The sequence below is a fragment of the Cydia splendana genome, chromosome Z (assembly GCF_910591565.1).
Source record: "Cydia splendana chromosome Z, ilCydSple1.2, whole genome shotgun sequence".
Classification (NCBI taxonomy): domain Eukaryota; kingdom Metazoa; phylum Arthropoda; class Insecta; order Lepidoptera; family Tortricidae; genus Cydia; species Cydia splendana.
The window spans coordinates 2,758,550-2,779,278 of NC_085987.1; the positions used below are offsets into that span (position 1 = coordinate 2,758,550).

The 20,729-nt window shown below is 38.6% G+C and overlaps 1 protein-coding gene across 3 annotated transcripts in view; it reads left to right on the forward strand.

Moving 5' to 3' along the window:
- The window catches only part of LOC134804620 (amidophosphoribosyltransferase-like), a 28,122-nt gene extending 9,022 nt beyond the window's left edge, over window positions 1-19,100 (forward strand). For 2 of the 3 annotated variants that reach the window (XM_063777722.1, XM_063777724.1), the window contains exons 3-14: window positions 8,810-8,918; window positions 9,419-9,565; window positions 9,994-10,117; window positions 10,803-10,933; window positions 11,343-11,461; window positions 12,037-12,072; window positions 13,461-13,550; window positions 13,982-14,140; window positions 14,691-14,818; window positions 15,135-15,356; window positions 15,836-15,956; window positions 16,393-19,100. In XM_063777722.1, coding sequence (XP_063633792.1) covers window positions 8,810-8,918; window positions 9,419-9,565; window positions 9,994-10,117; window positions 10,803-10,933; window positions 11,343-11,461; window positions 12,037-12,072; window positions 13,461-13,550; window positions 13,982-14,140; window positions 14,691-14,818; window positions 15,135-15,356; window positions 15,836-15,956; window positions 16,393-16,544 — 1,538 coding nt within the window. In that variant the 3' untranslated portion in view covers window positions 16,545-19,100. The remainder of the gene's footprint in view (window positions 1-8,809; window positions 8,919-9,418; window positions 9,566-9,993; window positions 10,118-10,802; window positions 10,934-11,342; window positions 11,462-12,036; window positions 12,073-13,460; window positions 13,551-13,981; window positions 14,141-14,690; window positions 14,819-15,134; window positions 15,357-15,835; window positions 15,957-16,392) is intronic. The other variant, XM_063777725.1, reaches the window with a different exon arrangement.
- The last annotated feature ends 1,629 nt before the right edge of the window (window positions 19,101-20,729 follow it).

Below are 20,729 nucleotides of genomic sequence, written 5' to 3' on the forward strand. Positions count from 1 at the left end.
TGCATTTTTTTTAATTTGCTGCCTTTTTCTAACGACGGAAATGGCTTGCCAAACTGTATTATGATTATGGAGTTCTATAGGCAGAAAGAAACCATAGACTACAGAAACTTCTGTAGTATAGTGCAGTATCGTTTTATGTTGTTCTTTATGGCGAACCCTACACGTCAATAAATATTGTGATAATTATCATGATATTTACTTATGTATCTTGTGCCGGATCACAGCACACCCTACACTATCAATACGGATCGCGTCAGTACTGAAGCGTTCTTTGTACGAGGCACGCGTGATGGACTCTAGACAGAGAAAAATTACTGACGCGATAAATATCAAACGCGACACTACACGCAAGATAAATATCACGATCCAGGATCTAGGATCAGATCACAAGCATTTCCAGAAATCCAGCGAAATATTGTGATCCGTAAATACACTACCCTACACGTCAATAAATATCGTAATCCGACACTTTATATTGACGGATGACAATATGGATCTTGCGTATAGAGTTCGCCTATTGATAGGTACGAAATACTATCTTACCTACTATTTGTACCTATATATAGATATATAACTACTATGTCGAAGGAACCAAATCCAGTGCCCATTAAGGTCGGCGAACATCTAGGTCGGTCTAGTGTTACATTGCCCTTTCAAAAGCGATTGGTCTTGTATGAATGACGATGAAGCGGCGCTTACGACGTTTAAGACCGGGACAACGTCACACTATAGGTACTTATGTACCTTTTAACACAGAAACAGAACCCCTAGTGTAAATTTCATTGGATAGCGTGACGTACGCGTTTGCGTTAAGTCTCATTTTGTAAGGGATTTTAACTGCGCGCCAAGCGGGACGTTTGGAAATTCAATGAAATGAAATATTTAGAATGACGCTTAGGTATGTACGCTTAACAGATAGTTGATGTGTGTAAAAGGGAAGCCTATGAACATTTCATGAGTGTAAAAGAAGCAGACTACAAATAAAAAAACGTGACCACTTTTAAGCTCCATAGCGGCCGCTAACGGCCGCTAGATTGTACCAAAAGATAAAAATCTAATTAGATATAAGTAGTTTACTGTTAAGATGTTGTAAAAGTTTTAAAACTTCTGTAGACTGCATTGCGAATTACACATTGTTGTTCTTTTTACTTTGGCATAATATGCGAATTAATGTGTTAAATCTTTTCAATACAAGAGGCCTATACAAGTACAGGTTTTGTTATTAACCCTTAGCTATATTATGCAAGGTGAAGATACTCTTGAGATACGAACTAAAGACACTGACAATAAGGCCGTGTAAATATATTTTTGGAACGTTATTAGCTTTTAAAGATGTTTTGTGAACTCAACCGTACATATTTTGTCAATTCGATGTAGGACTTTGTTCGACTCAGGTGAGTTGTAATCAATACATTTAGGTACAGTACAGAATCTATTTACGTACATAAATAAAATAGCTCAGAGGCGTGTTGCCTGGGTGACGAGGGTGGCTGAGCATGATTTAAAATTCTAACCATCAGTGAATCTTATTGCATTGAGATACGGTTTACAAATGATCAGTGAATGATAATGCATTTTGATGCAGTATTGATAGGCTGTAAGTAGATGGAAGTGTCGTGTTGGATGTGACGTGTTTTGGTAAAGTGTCTATAGGGTAATTGCGTCAGTGTACCGTCCAGTGTCAGTTTCCATCCACTTGACGAATTAGCAAATAAAACATTTCATATTTAATTTGCTACTTGCGAACTATAATTTTTATGTAGATTGATAAATTGTTTGTATATTAAGGTTTGCAATAAGTCCAAATTTGTGTAGCAATGAAGGTTTATATTCAGATTTCGTCAAGTGCAAGAAAACTAGAGCCGGACGAAAACTAGCGCAACGACCCTATGCAACAATGATTTTTTTCGTTCCTAAAGATCAGCGTGCAAATTTTGTATTACTTCATCAAAACATTGCCAGTATATTACAGAAACGCGAAATACTAGAAATAACCTTGTCTGAGATGCGAGATGAGGGGAAAGACCCCGATGTAATTTGTTTTTCGGAAACATTTGTAAAAAAAGGATGTGAATCTAATATTAGGTTAAAAGGTTATAAATTAGCCTCTAATTTTTCAAGGAAAAAAAACAGGGGGGGTGTTTGTATTCTGACCAAAATAGGACTAGAATTTAGAGAATTATCGTTTATCAATAATCATGCACGTGAAAATAGTTTTGAATGTTGTGCAATCGAGATAACCCACAGTAAACTAATCATAATTGCCCTGTACCGTACCCCAAACTCAGATTTTAATATATTCTTTGAAGAACTGGACGAAATTTTAACCCACTTAACCAGAAAAAAAGATAAAAATATAGTGTTGACCGGGGACTTTAACATAAACACAATTATAAAAAAAAAAATATCCACTCAACTCGACGATCGTATAAAATTGTATAATCTTAAGAGTCACATTTCTAAGCCTACTCGGTCAAATTCATGTATAGATCATGTTATCAGCAACATCGAAAACGCAGAAGGTGAACTTCTTTCGTTAGGGCTATCGGACCACGAAACAGCTCAAATCCTAAATATTCCAATCGAGAAAAAAGTTCTACAACCAAATGTAACATACATAACTAAAAGAGACTACAGCGCTTGTAACGTACGTAAATACCGCGAGTGTCTAAAATCGTTAACTTTTTCTGAAACGCTTAATTCATCAAACTTGAATGAGGCTTTTAATTCATTTCACGACATTATACGATTGTTTTACGACCTCTGTTTTCCTTTTATCAGGTGTAAAGTCTCAACCAATCATAAAACACAGAAATGGATATCAAGAGGTCTTAAACTAAGTTGTAAATTCAAACGCACCCTACGATTTCAATATTATAAAGACAAAACTCCAGAAAGTAGACTCAAATACAAGTCATACTCTAAAATACTAGCTAATTGTATAAATGCCTCGCAAAAATTACACAATCACAATTCTATACAGAAGTCTACGAGTAAAAGCAAAGCATGTTGGAAGATTATTAAAGACGACCCAAATCAACACCTTAAAAATAATCATATCACTGAAATAAATAAAGACGGTATTAGTATTGACAATCCTACTCAAATAGCACATGAATTTAATAATTACTTTATTCAACGAACAGGTAATAACACAAGTTCTACCATAAGAAACACTAATTCGAAATATATAAACAATACTATTTTCCTAACCCCTGTGAACCAAAATGAAATAAAAAGCATAATACAGTCACTCAAAAACACAAATTCTACAGGCTATGACGGAATATCTACCAAAATTTTAAAAGCTTGTGTTGAGGAATTAGTGCCTGTTATTACCCATCTAGTCAATTTGTCCTTTGAAGTGGGCTGCTTCCCAGATACTCTAAAGTTATCCATAATCACACCACTGTTCAAAAAAGGTGACAAATCCGCAATGACTAATTATCGACCAATAACGCTGATACCGATTATTTCCAAAATATTTGAACGGGCTATTCATACACGTATCATGTCTTTTCTAGAAAAATATCAAATACTTAAAAAAGAACAGAATGGATTCCAAAAAAATAAAAGCACCACACTTGCTACGTTCAATCTAATAAACGATGTTGTTCGAAGTATTGATAAAAAGAAGCCAACAGTTGTAGTGTTCTTTGACATGTCTATGGCATTCGATTTTGTGTCTCATGAGCTATTAATTCAAAAACTTCACAATCTTGGGATAAGAGGACCTACATTAGAATGGCTTAAATCGTACTTAGCAAACAGACGACAATGTGTTGAAATAGGAAGCTCTAAAGACTCAACTATAATCCGTTATAGATCCTCATACATGGAAAACAGCCTAGGAGTCCCACAAGGTAGTGTACTAGGACCACTACTTTTCTTAATTTATATTAATGACCTGCCAGATATCACTAAACACCAATGTACACTTTTTGCTGATGATATATCAATTTTAATTACATGTAAAGATGAAGAACAGTACAATACTGATATTAATAATACAATTAAAACAGTAATAGAATGGCTTAAATTCAATAATTTATCGGTTAACCTTAATAAAACTCAATACATCCAATTTCATAACGCACAAAATAAAGGTAAAAAGTTCAACGTCACTTATAATGAATCACAAATTAATGAAGTAGATACAGCAAAATTTTTAGGTATTACTGTTGATAAAAACTGTAATTGGAAAAACCAAGTGGATACAGTGTGTGAAAAACTTATCAAATTCGCATATGTTTTGAGAAGATTGCGTAGCATTTCAGCTTGGAGTACAATCCTGATGGCGTATCACGGATGTATTGCGTCAAATTTAAGGTATGGCCTTCTTTTATGGGGTAACTGCAGTGACATAAACAGGGCATTTATAGCACAAAAAAAATGTATAAGGGCAATGTGTGGGATAGCTCAACGGGATTCATGTAAACCGTTATTCGAAAAACATGAAATTTTGACACTACCTTGCATGTACATTTTCGAGGCAGCAGTTTTTGTAAAAAAATATCCAGATCTATTCAAAAAGGCCAAAGATGTATACAATAGAAACACGAGATATCCCAATAAACTTGTATTAGATTTTATTCCTAATAGTTCCCTTTTTATGAAAAATAGTTATTATTTATGTATGAAAATATTTAATGCCCTTCCGGAAAACATGAAACCCCTGCCTCTAAACCCATTTAAAGCACAACTATATCGTTGGCTCAAAAAACAGGTGTTTTACTCTGTAAGTGAGTTGTTCGATATGTAATAGGTACCTAGTATTAAGTAGAAATATTAGTTTTAAGTTAACAATGTACCTACCAAATAGATGAAGACTAATAGCTTTAAGATAATATTTGCATGCTTAACCAGCAAAATATGTTTCTGTACGGGAATATTTTTCCAATAACACCTTGTTATACCATATTTTATGCAAATAAAGAATTTTCATTTCATTTCATTTTCAATGCCGTAGGGGGCACGCTTGCGTATACATCATCTCTGTTTATTATTAAATCGTTGGCAGTACATCAATCATAGTAGTCGCCGTAGTGAGGAGCGCGGTAAGGAAGTTTTCGGTTGGTAGGATGCGGATCGGTTGGCCAGTCGTGACACAAAAGATATTCTAAATATGAAAAACCCTCCTGGCTAGGGCTGCCATATGAATAAATGGAATATCCTGACAAAAGTTCGGACATCACCCTAATATCAACTCCAATATCTTATCTACTTTCCTCGAAAAGGTTGCGGTTTATAAAAATCCCTGGCGCTCGCTAAATACCCCCGCAATCCTGACAAATGACCTAAAATATCTAAGCGAAATACCTACTTCTGTCAATTAGTAGTCTACTATAAAATGACACGATAGCTTAGATTTCAAGCGCACAACTTATAATTGAGTTACCTCACGCGAAACAGTAAAAAGCGACAGTTTTCCTATATTATAGGACATATAGGCAAAATATTTATTTATTTGATAGCCAAAATTGATGCAAAGTCAATCATGTTAAAACAGCTTCTTTCTTCGGCCTATTTGAGTGCCCCACTGCTGGGCAAAGACCTTACCCCTTATTTGCCATAACTCCCGATTTTGTGCTTCTTCCGGCCAGTTCTAAAGGAAGGTGTCAAAGGCGTCCCACCATCTCCGCCTGGGCGTACCCCACCCACGCTTCTTTACCGGGCTCCACTTGGTGGCTATGTTAGCCCACCTATCCGGATGCATGCGACAGACGTGGCCGGCCCAGTCCGGTTCGAAAATAGTACATTTACATACGATCAACTTTCCCTACTGCCTTCACCTGTACTGTCCACCCACGCTCTCAAAGCAAGTACTCAAACTACGTCGCAACAGCCATATAAAAATAAATCCTATCGAATTATTCCATTTCATGATGAAAGTGCATGTACTTGTCGCATGCGCCGTGCCTGTTAGCCCGGACCTAGGACCTCTATCAGTTTGCACAAACTCATACAAATACCAACCTTGTATCCTCCCAATAAAGTAGCTTTTACAACGCCGAACTTGAGTGCATTGTGTTTATGAAAAGCGTTTTTGAAAAATGAGCTTTATAAATGGTGTGTTAGGTTCGAAATCCGGCTCCCTTGTGTCAGGATTAGTGAGATTGTACAGTAATTGTTATCCATAGGTACACAAATTCCATCGGATTTGTTATTCACAATAAAAACATAACAATTGTGTGATAAGCATGAATATTTGTTCCTGGATTGTTTTTTATATGTAGTCATTTTAGTTGATAAATGAAATATGTGATAATGTTATTACATCAATTACATCATATTACCAGACATCGTATTTTGGTAGCACTTTAGACGCAGTATTGTTGCGTTATAGGGGTATACCTATGTCTGTATAACCAATTAACCAATTCCAATTATTAATTAGAGGGGCGTGAAGCCAATCGCAACTGTACCACGCGACCAAAACGTCGTAAGTGTCGTAAAATTCATGGCGCTTACGCGTTTAGGTCGCAAGACGCACGCTCCGCTTCTATGGTTTGTTGTCAAAACAACTACTCATGGCGCAAAATACCGTAAAATGGGTTGAGTAGGGATTACGAGAGGGGTTAGATGGTATTTTTAGACCAGAATTATCACATTGTTACGTAAATACTTTATTCTCTTGAGATGTCAAGCTATTGTAATATTGTGTCAATTCTAGCAATTGTCCCATCTCACTCAATTCCTATCCCTAACCCCGACTACGGGTTGAGCTGGGATTTCCTACTATTTTGTGTTTATCGTTGAATCTATGAAATGAAACCACAGATTATCATTGAATAACTAAAGTACATACCGGAACCTTTTCAAGTATATAAATCAAAACTTTTATTGAGGTTTGAACTTCGGATGTGTCCCATCTCACCCCATTTTACGGTACTAGTTCTCTATGCCGGTTCTATACGTAGTATATAGTTCAATGGGAAATATTGTGTGCGGCGCGTCATCGTGAACCTTCTCGGAATGCACGAAGGTTGATATTGGATCAAAGGGTTTCACAGTTTTTGCGCTGTTTCCGAGCAAGTTTTACATAATATATCAACTATTCAAAACATCGCCACATGGTTACGAGGCAGACAGCCGGTCGATAAGACCTTGACAGGAGATAATACCAATTTGTCCCATAGCTTATCGCGGGCCGTCAGCTGATCTGACCTCGGCGAATTTCATCATGTGAAGTTCTGACGTCATAATAGTTCGCCATGTGGCAAATAAAGACAGTCAACGGTGCGATAAACTTTGTCCATGTCTGGCCGCTTAGTTATGTCTTGCGCTGGGTATATATACCTATTATACCTAGACCAAGCTGGTGCTCGACGCGGTCCTAGTACATGTCATCTTGAAACTTAAGTCATTGTCAATGGAGGTGACAGCAGGGTCTCATCTATTGGGCATTAGCATGTCGAGCACTAGTACCATCACCTTATTACGGTTCGTTGGACTTGCGATGTCGCACGCGTGTCCATATGTCACGCGCGACGAAGCAAGTCGTACTAAGTGGTCTGATGTGTAGTTTTTAGTATCTGTCTAGTCTCCGACAATCTAGATCTGTTGTTTGCGCTGACGTACTTTTTGGCATGAAAACTTGGCGTGGTCGGACTCTGCATGACTGGGCAACGACTAAGTGTAACAGCGCCATAAGAACTTGATTATTTATATGGGATTATGACGCTTCCACACTCTGTCGCTTGCCAAGTCGATGCAAAAGTTATATACTGTATTGTGTTGCAGTAAGCCTGTAATATAATTATTGGAATATTCTTGCAATCCTTGGAATCCTGATCGATGCAGCCCGTTGCATCCTAGGCAACCTAGATCAATAGCCTCACGCATGCGTGCAGTCTAGAGCTCCTTGTAAACAGGAAGATGTAATGGAGATATGAACTTAATTGTACTTGTGTCCTTTTGTTTAGATTTATTGCTCAAAAGAGTCCTGGTTGGTATTCCAAACGTTACACGGGAGTTCGACTCACTGTAAGAATTGTCGTAAAATGGACTAAACTATACCTGTTGTGTCTTGACTTATATTAGGTCTCATTTACGAGACTCATTTATATTAGGTCTCAATTGTGCATATTAACCTATGAGTGATCGAAAAAGTCTCGGCAGTTGTTTACATCATATTAATCATATAAGTACTTCAATGTATGTACTCGTACAATGTATGTCTTTAGTTTTCAAGCTAAAGAGAGTCTATTGTATTAAAAACCGCAAACAGGAGGCGCCATAAAAAGGGTTCAGAACACTATTTAATGTTTATTTTATTATCACCCCTATGGACTTTTGTTAGTATGAAGGTACAATAAAAAGGTACAATATTTTTTTTAGTTTTATATTTACCGTTATGTTGCCATGTATGAATTATGTATCTGTCGCAGGCATTTTGTAAGAATCCGCCGTTTACAAACACTCGTCGTCAATTTACAAACGGCTTCAAGATTGTAAAATGCCGAAGGCAAATCGTAAACGGTCCGCATTATGTAAAATACCTTATGACATTAACAGCGCCATTTGTGCTGCACATCGAAACTATGAAAAACGCTGGGATGTCCATTAAATCTGGAGTTCTTGAATGCATTGCATTACAATTTGCCTGCGACGTATTCATGCCAAACTGCAGCTTTCTACCATTAACGGTCATGGAGCAAAGCCGAGGACGGACGGACAGACGGACATGGCGAAACTATAAGGGTTCCTAGTTGACTACGGAACCCTAAAAATTTACCATCATCGCTAATAGACGTAACATATTTATGGGAAACTGCTATATCCAATAACACCGTAAACTTGTTCTCAGGACTTACACACGAATGTGGCGTTTTCGGCGCCATCGGCACCGGCGAGTGGCCCACGCAGGTCGACGTGGGGCAGGTCATCTGTTTGGGACTCGTGGCCCTCCAGCACAGGTTAGTTTGCAATACACTATGGTCAGTAACATCGAGGATGGTACATTTACTTAGTTGGTATACTTACAATCATCATTGGCCACAGTATCTTGACAGATGATTGTTGCAGCGACAGTTTATTAAGAAGAAGAGGTCTGTGCGCCGTCGGAAATCGGAGGTGCGGCACACCTTTTCCTATGACTGTAAAGTACTTACAGTAAGGCCTATGTAAGTCTCTCTTAAGTAGATTCTGAAGAGACCACGCCAAAAACACGGCTTTCGCGGGAAAGCGGGATTGTCTTAACCGGGTTTCATTCCAATGTTTGTACTTCCAAATGGGTAATATGTAATATTTTAATACGGAATTTAAACGACAATGCAATATGCTTAATGGACCTTATCAGATCCAAGCCTAAAACTTCCTCGGTGAAAAACTATCTTTCTATACTGACCCTGGCGCTAGGCCGGGAAAAGGCTAGTGTGAAGAAGAAGAACTGATCTTATATATTGACTGTTTAAAGAGGCCAGGAATCAGCCGGCATCGTGACGTCAGAGGGCAAGAGCGCCCGCACATTCAACTCTCACAAGGGCATGGGGCTCATCAACAACATATTCAACGATGAAGCCATGAAAAAGCTTAAGGGGAACCTCGGTATTGGTCACACTAGGTCAGTTCACAGCTTATGCAGTTTATTTTTATTTTATCCATGTCGCTGATACTGTATTGATTGATATTTTAATATGAACTTTTTGTTCATAATTATGCATACCTAGAAGACAAAGCGTAAGTGGGATGATTTTTATTTAATTACCTAATTTCTATTTCGTTTGAGTTCAGTAAAATTAGGCGGATAAAAAACTTATTCTGAATTACGAAAACGTATGGTATTTTCGTAACTCAACGGAAAATTACATGCATTTTTTCGGAATACGTGATTTAGTATTTATTCCTCCCATAATGAGGAAGAATGGTCTTAAAACCAGCCAAATTTTATCTAACTACACATAGAATTTATTCGACTCTTTTGAACTGATAAAATGATTTTACAGCCTGTAATTGACCGTGTAAATTTCAAATAGCTCTCATTTTGTATAGATACTCGACGTCGGCAGCATCTGAGGAGGTGAACTGCCAACCGTTCGTAGTGCACACAGCGCACGGCGCGCTCGCCGTGGCACACAACGGCGAACTCGTCAACTGCTCCAGTCTTAGGAAGATGGTTAGTGTATAACCAATGTATAGTGTGTAACCAATGTGTTCTCTAACTATGATAGTTATGATACCTCAGTGCCCTCAGTAGTACAAAGGGCCCTTTTGGGCTGTGTCCCCTCTAGACTACGAGGATGAATACTCAAAGTAGCAGCGTCTGAGGTGAATTGCTACCCGTTCGTAGTACACACGGCGCACGCCGCGCTCGCCGTAGAACACAACGGCGAACTTGTCAACTGCTCCAGTCTTAGGACCATCTTCCTAAGACTGGAGCAGTTGACAAGTTAGTGAAACCAATGTGTTCTCTATGATACTCGTACCTCAGTGGTACAAAGGGCCCTATTAAGCTGTCTCGCCTCTAAATCGGGGGGTAAGTACGAGTATGTAGCGGCGTCTGAGGTGAACTGCTAACCGTTCGTTGTGCACACGCCGTTGTGTGCTACGGCGAACTCGTCCACTGCTCCAGTCTTAGGAAGATGGTTAGTGGATCTGTGGTCGAATAGTAGCCCAACAATAACATTGTTAAATTCGTACCCCAGACAAACATATTCTCACAGAGGGAATCGAGATTCCTAGCTACTGTGGAAATATTTTTTTATAAATTAAACAAAATAACTGATAAGGGCGTAAAACAAACCTAATTAATTTGTTTAAAATGGTTTAGGTCACAAATGAATCTATTTCTCTGTTCTCAGGTACTTGGCCGAGGCGTAGGCCTCTCCACTCACTCGGACTCGGAACTGATCACACAGGCGCTGTGCCTCAACCCCCCTGAGGGCGAGACCGACGGCCCGGACTGGCCGGCTAGGATCAACCAGCTCATGAGGTATATCTCTTACTCAACCAAAACCTTTCTTGGTTAAAGTTGGTCCGATAAAAAAGAATCATGAAAACATGTTTAATTTTCATGATTTTTTTTTCTATTTGTATATTGTATACGCTTTTAAATGGGACTGGGCCACATCTGCCGTATGCCAAACGACTTGTGGGCCAAGAAAACTACCGAGTGGGCACCAAACATAGTGCGGCGTCACGGCAGACCTCGAAGGCGATGGCGGCACGATCTTGGTCTTTCGGAAAGATTGGCCTAATATTGCCATAGAACGAGACGCGTGGAAGAAAGAGAGGGAGGCCTTTGCCCAGCAGTGGGGCACAACAGGCTTACAAATAATACTTATTTACTTTTACTGTATTTCGGTAGTTATTAATTTATGTAAATGGAATTTGGTCCTCAGGTTGGCGCCCCTCAGTTACTCTCTGGTGATAATGCTGAAAGACAAAATATACGCCGTGAGGGATCCGTACGGCAACCGGCCGCTCTGCCTCGGCAAGATTCTGCCCCTAGGCTCCTCATGTAAGTTTATTTTATGATATAACTAGTGACCCGCCCTGGCATTGCATGGGTCGCACAAAACCTTAACAAATTATACACCTAAGCCTCAAGAATCATTCTATTGTTAGGTGAAAATCGCATGAGAATCCGTTCAGTATTTTTTGAGTTTATCGCGAACATACATACATACAAAAATACGTGAACCATCACCAGAGTCTTACGTTTTCAAATAGTTTCATTCCGTGTCTCAAGTCTGCATGTTACGTTAAAATATCGTTGCACGGGGTTGCACATTTAAATATTGTCCTTTTGGAGCAATTTACCCCAACTCCTAACAAATTCTACATAATTCTAAATAAAATTATTTTTTATCATTACAGCACTCACTGGAGTTTTCATATCACAAACACTGATGTTAGTTTCCAAAATTTCAAAAATATACATGGAAAAATGTCGGAAACTTCTTATATATTTGTATGGGAATTGAAAATATTCAATTTTTTCAGAAATTTCCGAGAACTTTTCCATTGTTATCGAAATTTTCCACAATATGTACCTAATCACAAGCATGTCATGACCAATTTGAATGTTTTCAGATGCCTACAAAAACTCATCAGAACGCCATAACGAGGGTAAAGCATGCTCCATTATCAATAACATTATGTTAGTGTTTTTATTAACAATAGCATTGTCATTATAGACGTGTAAGCTAACTGCAGCGCCATAGTGTGGTGGCGCCACTATAAACTTCAAGTTTTTAACCTTTTGAACGCATTGCGTCATAAAGAAAAACGTCACTCACACACCAAGGTCCCGGGCGCAAGCGAGCTAATGTAAACCTTACTTGAAAGCCTGAAGGTTACTTTGAGGCGTCCGCCATAACACCTATAGTGATCCCTGGCGCTGTGGGCACGACTAGTTACGACGCCTTTACGCGGTGTTCTTGGCGTTCTAAAGGTTAAAGGCATTTGTTTTTGATCTCACTTAGGATGTTATTCCATCTGTCCAATATCTTGGTCTAATGTCATTGCGTCTCACACTCTCATTAAGAAAAATGTGAGACAAAATACACATTGGACAAAAAAATTGGACAGGTGGATTACCACCCTTACACTCTGTAACTTGCAAAGTCAGTGCAGAGTAGGGCATGAACACCGCATTCCGGATTTCATTTTGATTTCGGCTGCCAGTTGGTATTACAGTTGCTATAGTGACATCGCACGTGTTTTCATTTTTGCATGAATAATAACATAACTTACTAGACTAATAATAGTTACACCAAGATAAGTCTGTAACGATTTTGATAGCACACTCAGTGCAAGTGTTATTTTAAACGTCCAACTTCTATGAAATTATGACGTATGAATGACACTTGCACTGCGTGTGCTATCAACATCGTTGCAGACTTATCTTGGTCAAACTCTAACACTCATGTGTTTGGGATCATAACACCTTTTGATTTCTACCTGCTTTTTTTAACAGTGTGGAAGATATAGAATTTTTACAATCTAACAAAACCTATGTATCGTTGCTCCTCCTAAATGCATGATTCACATGACGCATATTCTTGCCTGTGCCATAATGATTGCTATGATTAGGGTGGCATTCCATTTGTCCAACGTGTATTTTGTCTCTCATTTTGCTTCATGAGAGAGTGAGAGGCAATGAGATTGGACAATTAAATTGGACAGGTGGAATACCACCCTTAGGGTCGGTTGCACCAAACTGTTCGTATCGTTAAATTATTATGTATGGAAAGTTTCATAGTAAAGCGCCGGGGCGCGCCGGTTGACGTTGATCAGTCTGTGAAATGTGGTTGGTGCAACTGGCCCTTAGTCGCGAGTAAAGGGCCTGCTGCGAACACCCACGTCGCAAATTGCGGGCAGCTTTCCCTGTCACTCTAATTAAGCCTTCATTGGAGCAAAAGAGAGATTTTCTTTTTTGTTGGTATATTTGTGTATGTATCATGTATATTTCCTCTGTGTTTGTGTTTACGTATAAAGTATGTGTTATATTTCAGTTTTGATGAACGGCAGTGCAAAGAACGGCATAGACGATAAAGCGGAAGGTTGGGTGGTGTCGTCAGAGTCGTGTGGATTCTTGTCTATTGGTGAGTGAAAATTGAATCTACAGTGTAAGAAATAGAGTTGATTTTGCTTTGTTGAAAATAACGAAACATAATAAATGCAACTCTATTCCGATTGATAAGGTTTTAAATTTCATCGAGTTTAATAAGTACTATATAACTAACTTCTGCCCCCGATTCTGTCTGTGTAGAAGCATGATTTCCTTGACATACTGTAAGCTAAATTTCATCTAAATAAGTTGAGAGGTGAGACACAAGAGGGAGGACAGACAGAATTACTTTTGCATTTATATTACCAGATATTTGGATTTAGTGAGATTCGGCTACACCCCCTCGTGTAATCAATGGATGCCCCTCAAGACGAAAGGGAACGAAGTCACGTGACCGCTTTGGGACTAGGCTGATTCCTCCGATATTCCCATAACATTTTCACTTTACGATTCACAATTTGACAGGCGCCCGATACGTACGCGAAGTGCTCCCCGGCGAGATAGTGGAGATGTCTCGGCACGGAGTCCGCACCGTGGACGTGGTGGAGCGGCCCGCGGACAAGCAGCAGGCGTTCTGTATATTCGAGTATGTGTACTTCGCAAGAGCCGACTCCATGTTCGAAGGTTAGTACACTATGGCTGAGATACATGACCTGACAGTAGAGATGTCTCGGCACGGAGTTCGCACCGTGGACGTGGTGGAGCGGCCCGCGGACAAGCAGCAGGCGTTCTGTATATTCGAGTATGTCTACTTCGCAAGAGCCGACTCCATGTTCGAAGGTTAGTACACTATGGTTGAGATACATGACCTGATAGTAGAGATGTCTCGGCACGGAGTCCGCACCGTGGACGTGGTGGAGCGGCCCACAGACAAGCAGCAAGCGTTCTGTATATTCGATATGTGTACTTCGCACGAGCCGACTCCATGTTCGAAGGTTAGTATTTTAGGGCTGACCTGATGGCAGTGGAGGCTTGCCACAGAGCAAGCAGCAGGCGTTCTGCATATTCAAGTTCGTGCTTTCCAAATGAAAATAGATTCAAAAATAAGTTTGAAAACCCCCTGCCGAAATCAATCAAACCCAAAAAATGATATTCTGGTACCTTAACTTTACCTCACACACACATGTGTAGATGTTTGTTTGCTCTCCTTATACAATAAACAATTCGTCGGCAGGTCAAATGGTGTACTCTGCGCGTATGCAGTGCGGCCGTATGCTGGCCCGAGAGTCTCCCGTCGACGCCGACATCGTATCGTCCGTGCCTGAATCGGGCACCGCTGCGGCGCACGGCTACGCTAGACAGGTATGTACAAAGTTATGTATTGATATACATAGCGCCCTTTTTCTCTTCAATTTTGAAAAATAAACAAACACTTGAGTAGGTTCCACTTCCATCCTTCTTGCCGGCTTCGTGCCTTCACACCATAGTCAACTATAATATCTTATTAACCCTTTAAATGCCAAAACCGGCCACAGACGCGTACAAAAGTTAGACTCAATGGCATAAGACAAATAAATTTTCATTAATTCCAATAGTTAGAATATACATAATCGTGGCGTTCAAAGGATTGTCTGATTTCAACCGTAAACCTATAACATGTTAATTTTTCTGCCACCAGTCCGGTATTCCGTTCATGGAAGTCCTATGCAAGAACCGCTACGTTGGCCGCACGTTCATCCAGCCGTCCACCCGGCTGCGCCAGTTAGGCGTGGCCAAGAAGTTCGGCGCGCTCTCGGAGAACGTCAACGGCAAACGCATTGTGCTCATTGACGACTCTATAGTGCGAGGGAACACTATTGGACCGATTATTAAGCTGCTTAGAGACGCGGGAGCCGCTGAGGTGAGTTAAAAATGGATTATAAATATTATAATGTAAACTAGTCTGGCTAAGTTGGGTGTCATGTAAGAGCACGTCAATTACAAACGTTTTTTGCCAATAAGCAAAAGGGGAACACTATTGTACCGATTATAAAGCTGCAGAGGGACGCGGTTGCCGCTGAAGTTGGTAAAAAGCCAATAAGGCCCATTTCAATACCACATCAGAGAACGTCAATGGCTAATAAGCCGTTCCTAACAGGTAAACGAGATTTTAAAACGACAACTATAGTCAGACCAAGCCTTAGAGCATGACAAAGCTAATTCTGCAAGCCATTGTGTCTTGTCAAATTGTCATCATTAATTTTATATTTCTGTGAAAATATGACGTTTATAATGACGACTTCCTCACTTTGTTCTATGCAAGTCGGAGCAGAGTCAACTTAGACTAAGATCGTGACCAAGTAAATTGTGTGGGTATTAATATATCATATATTTTTACAGGTGCACATCAGAATAGCGTCCCCGCCCCTGAAGTACCCATGCTACATGGGCATCAACATACCCACGCGAGAGGAGCTCATCGCGAACAAGATGGAAGCGCCAAAGCTCGCCAAACATGTCGGTTAGTACACAACTATCTACGGGTGCACAGAATAGCGTCCATTAAAGTACCTGTGCCAATACCTAGTATCAAAAGGCTTCACTTGGCGGAGAACGACGATAACCCGATTGCATAATGTAGATTGATAGTGGTACGTTGTCATTACTTTTAAACCGTGGTTTAGAATTACGTCGCATTGCGTATGCGCCTAATTCTGTCCCTCGCGGGCACACGGTATAGAGTATGATCAAGGCTTACGGTCCTACTCGTAGTACCTACTCACTTGAATGTAATTTAACCATTTTTAATAGGAACAGAGAACAGAGTTACTTTTCTTTTGTTTCAAATAAAATAATTTGAACCATATTTCCTTAAATATTATCTTTTATGGTGGGCCTTAGGGGGTTAAGTTTAGGTTAAAAATAGAAGCATTTTTCATACATGTAATTATTTCCAGGTGCCGACAGTCTCGAATACCTGAGCGTTGAGGGCCTCGTGAGCGCCATCCACTACAACATGAAGTCGACGCCGAGCGACGGCGTGGGCGGGCACTGCACCGCCTGCCTCACCGGCGACTACCCCGGGGGCCTGCCGGAGGCCGACTGGTGAACTGTGGGGTAGGCTCGGATCCATTAACCTTCTTACCGTATGTCTTCTTGAACAATCGCGTCCCTCCAACATTTAGGAGGGGGCTGAATGCCAGCATGTTTAAGACACATATACATATAAGTACAACTAGACATTTACTGTTTCCTAAAAGTACACAGAGTACATAATTAAGAACTTATTTTGTATACATTTTCCATTTACGTTGTGCCTTATTTTTACACACTGTGCCTTATATACTTTTTAAGTATAACACGTATTTTTTAGAGTAAGTATTGTCGTGCTGGTTTCGACTTAAATGAATAGACATATTTTTTGTTGATTACAGTAAAATTTTGTTAAATTAATATTAGACGCAGTATAAGAGCTGATTGACAACGCGCGAACTCGCATGCGATTTTAGTTACATTGCGGACTGTTGGTTACGTCCAATTCAACCGATCGATCAAAAACCGCAATGTAATGAAACTCGCATACAAGTTCTCGCATCGTCTAACTGAACCTTAATTGATATTACAGCGGCCATAAGTAACATCACGATTGACTGTTTGAATAAGTTTTAAAGTTAATACGGGCCAGCCACACTTAGCCGTATCGACTTTAATATGTGTAGTTTCCAAGCAAAAAGTCCCACTCTGTCGCTTGCCATAAGCCATAAGGACGCTTTGACAGGTTATTCGTATAAAGATACAAGCAAATATCTTCCTTATGGTAAGCGATAAAGTGGACCTTAGACTAGACTTCGAGACATAATAATAATATATTATGTCTCGAAGTCTAGTCTAGGGTCCCACTTAAATAAACAAAAACAAAAAATAAATAAAACAAATAACAAACAAATTCAAAAACAAAATAACTGTTTCTGGGTCTTGGCTTTGGCTCTGGGCAGGGGTGCGAAACTCCTGACTTCGGCCAAACTCGGCTCCGCTCGGCTCAGCATTGCTCCGAGCAATTATTAGGGTTGGCACCACTTGACTTCCTTTTGCGTGCACGACCACAGATAAGATAATCACTTGAATTTTGACAACCCTAAATAGCCGAAAGGGATAGTGCCATATATTAGAAAGGGATAGCATGATTCGACCCTGAACCGCTGTCAAACTTCGGTTTTGTAGGAAGTTTCCTTTCTGTACGGCAGTACTATTATTTATTCTGTGCTCTGGGCTTTGGTAGCGATATTGCCGACGAACCGATTGTCAGAATTTTGTTGTGCAATTTAGTATCTTCTGTACACAGGACACTGGCTTTAAGGGCCTGTTTAAACATTGATTCGTGTTTAGTGCGATTATACCTGCATTTAGCAACAAATGTATAAACACGCACTATAGTTTAGTCTATCAATGTGTAAACGTCAGGGACCAAATCTTGTGCTTGCAAGTGGGCTAGCAAAATTTTACTGTAATATATTTTTTATTAATTATAACTAATTTAAGGGTAACCCTCAAATTGATTCCTGTTTATCTAATAAAATAATGTACGTACATATTTTGTAATCTAATAATTTAGTTTTTTTATAGAATATTTGTGTCGTAGTATATTAAAATTGCTCAAGTGTACGTCAAATAACGTCTGTCAAATCTTGAAGGCTTAGGTAATTTTGATATGCGTTTATAGTTAGAATTTTTTGAGATATTCTAATGTTACGGAACCATTAGGACATCTTAAAAATTCTTACTACACAATTGTACTTGCATATGGGTACTAAAAATAAGTACCGTATTTGCTATATATAGTACAGTGATTGCTGCGTTTTCGGCAGGTGTCTGACCAGCGGCGATAGAGCGATTACAAGTCGATTATTTTCAAGAAACGTCGTGCATGCACTTATCCTGTATCAATAAAAGATACATTTTATCGGATCGTTGTCTGTTTACATTGCTAGCAAGTAAAAATAGTGAGTCGTTCCGTCGGTCGGGCATTTGCCTTAGACTGTAGCTACTAAAATTGATCTAAGATAATTCTCGAATGGTTAGATCTGACATTAAAGTTCATGGATTTAATGTTTAATAAATATATTGAATAAATGATCGTGTCAATTTATAATTTTTACATGTTTTGCTTAAATTATGGACCATAACAGTTACACATTTTTACTGGTTCATTATCAGATTACTATTGTTTTAAATTAAGTCTATTAATAAAAATGCATCCATATTTTAGAGTAAAGAACGTAAAAGCGATTGTAGACCTTGTTAAAAGGGTATACGGTTTAAATATCGTTGCCATTTTTTATACAATATAGTAAGATTCACCAAAACAGATGTGAAATGATCGAAGAAGCAAGTACGTCAAATACTTATTTATTTTTTTGTCATTTCATTTGCGTCTTTGGCGACTCGATGTGTAAAATTGTAAATGGCTACATTGCGTAGTTGTATCTTTATTACATTTCCAACTCTATAAACTGGCTAATAGAGTATAAATTGCAACGCGTTGCGTGCGATCAGTTGACAGTAGCTGTAAATTAAGTACATTCCACCCTATTGGTATAGAATAAGTTGTTGTACAAATGTACAACTATTATTATTGAGAATGAATTAAATCATTTATTTGTAATTATGTATGTGTTTTTCTCTGGGCATTTATCCTACTAATACAACTACTAGATATACATTTATAAATGCGAAAGTAACACTGTATCCTGTACCCTCTAATGTATGATAAGATTGATAAGGCTCCTGAGTTCCTAACTGAATTTTAGTCATATTTCAGCATTTTTTCGAGAATGATATTACATGCAGCAAAATTATCAAGTTATTAACCTTTTAGACGCCAATGGCCGATATCTCCGCACCGTAGGTCTAAGACCGATTAATCCGTCAGAGACCACAGAGCAACACAGACCTACGTGCATGTGCATAAAGTTCAATTTCAATTTTGACACTTCGGTGACGTGGCGTCCGAGTGTGTTGGACACGGCGTCGAAAAGGTTAAAGAAATTATAAGTCTTAAATAAATAAATAAACAGTTTTTAAATGTGTATATTCCAATTTATTTACACAATTTACTGGCTACTTAATATACCTAATACATTTGTTTGTCTATACAACTAAAGTATAATTTAATTTGAATACGAGGACGTTTTCAGAGGAACTTCTTACCCCACTATTCATAAACCTTTACAAGTCTCAATTAGTTAATTCATGTTTTATCCCAGTCTTACAAATACATAAGTCAGAAAGATAGATAAAGACAAACGATTCATACCTAATTGCGGCTTGTAGCGCGTTTATGAATAACACCATTACATTTTACTTCAAATTATGATTTGAGTCAGCAAACGGTCTACATGTCATATCTCAATTAATTAAACCATTTCAATTGGAACGAACAGAGTTACATTTATTAGTTTCATTCGATTGCATACAACAGATTTTCGACCATCCTCGATTCCCTACACTATTGATTTCACATTTAACAGCCAATTGTCCTTGTAGGGTCCTTAGGAGGATATTGTTATGTAATCATTGCCCAAACTGGCATAGATTTAAAACGTCAAAGTTTACGTAATATCAGGGACAGTTAAAAATACCGACAGGTAACCTGTAGGTACACAAGATCGCGGTCATAATTATTGTTGTAATTATCACAATTCAAAATATATGGGAACAAAACCTTGTTCAGTAGAGTTCGCAAACATCATAACAAGCCAACGTTCCAAAATATTTGCACGCCTCTAAGACACTGACAATAATAAGGTCGTGTATGTTTTTGAAGGATCCTATAGTTCGTTTTTTTTAGAATTAGAAATAAGGTAAACAATCTTGATGTGTCATTTAATTAAAAACCACGTTTTAATAATAAGTCACGGCAAATATGTAACAATTATGAATCTAACACGATCATTTATATTCTTCTGTTTTCATAAGTAATAGTTACTGATTTTTAAAAAACGTTTTTCAATTAAAAGACATGTCAAGATCGCTTACCTTCTTCCTAATGCTAAAAAAACAAACTATATGTATTTTTTTATTTGCAACCCTATGGAGGAACGGGAATTCTTCATATAATTTCATTAATAGGAAGTCTCCGCCTTATTTACTCTGTGTCATATATTAAGTCTTTTTTTTTCATATCTTAAAGGCCTATAAATAAAGTGTTTATTGACTAATCTCAATTCAAACGACATTTAAACTAAATGTAATTTCAAAAATAAATACGTCCAATATTAGAATAGTAATAAAACTA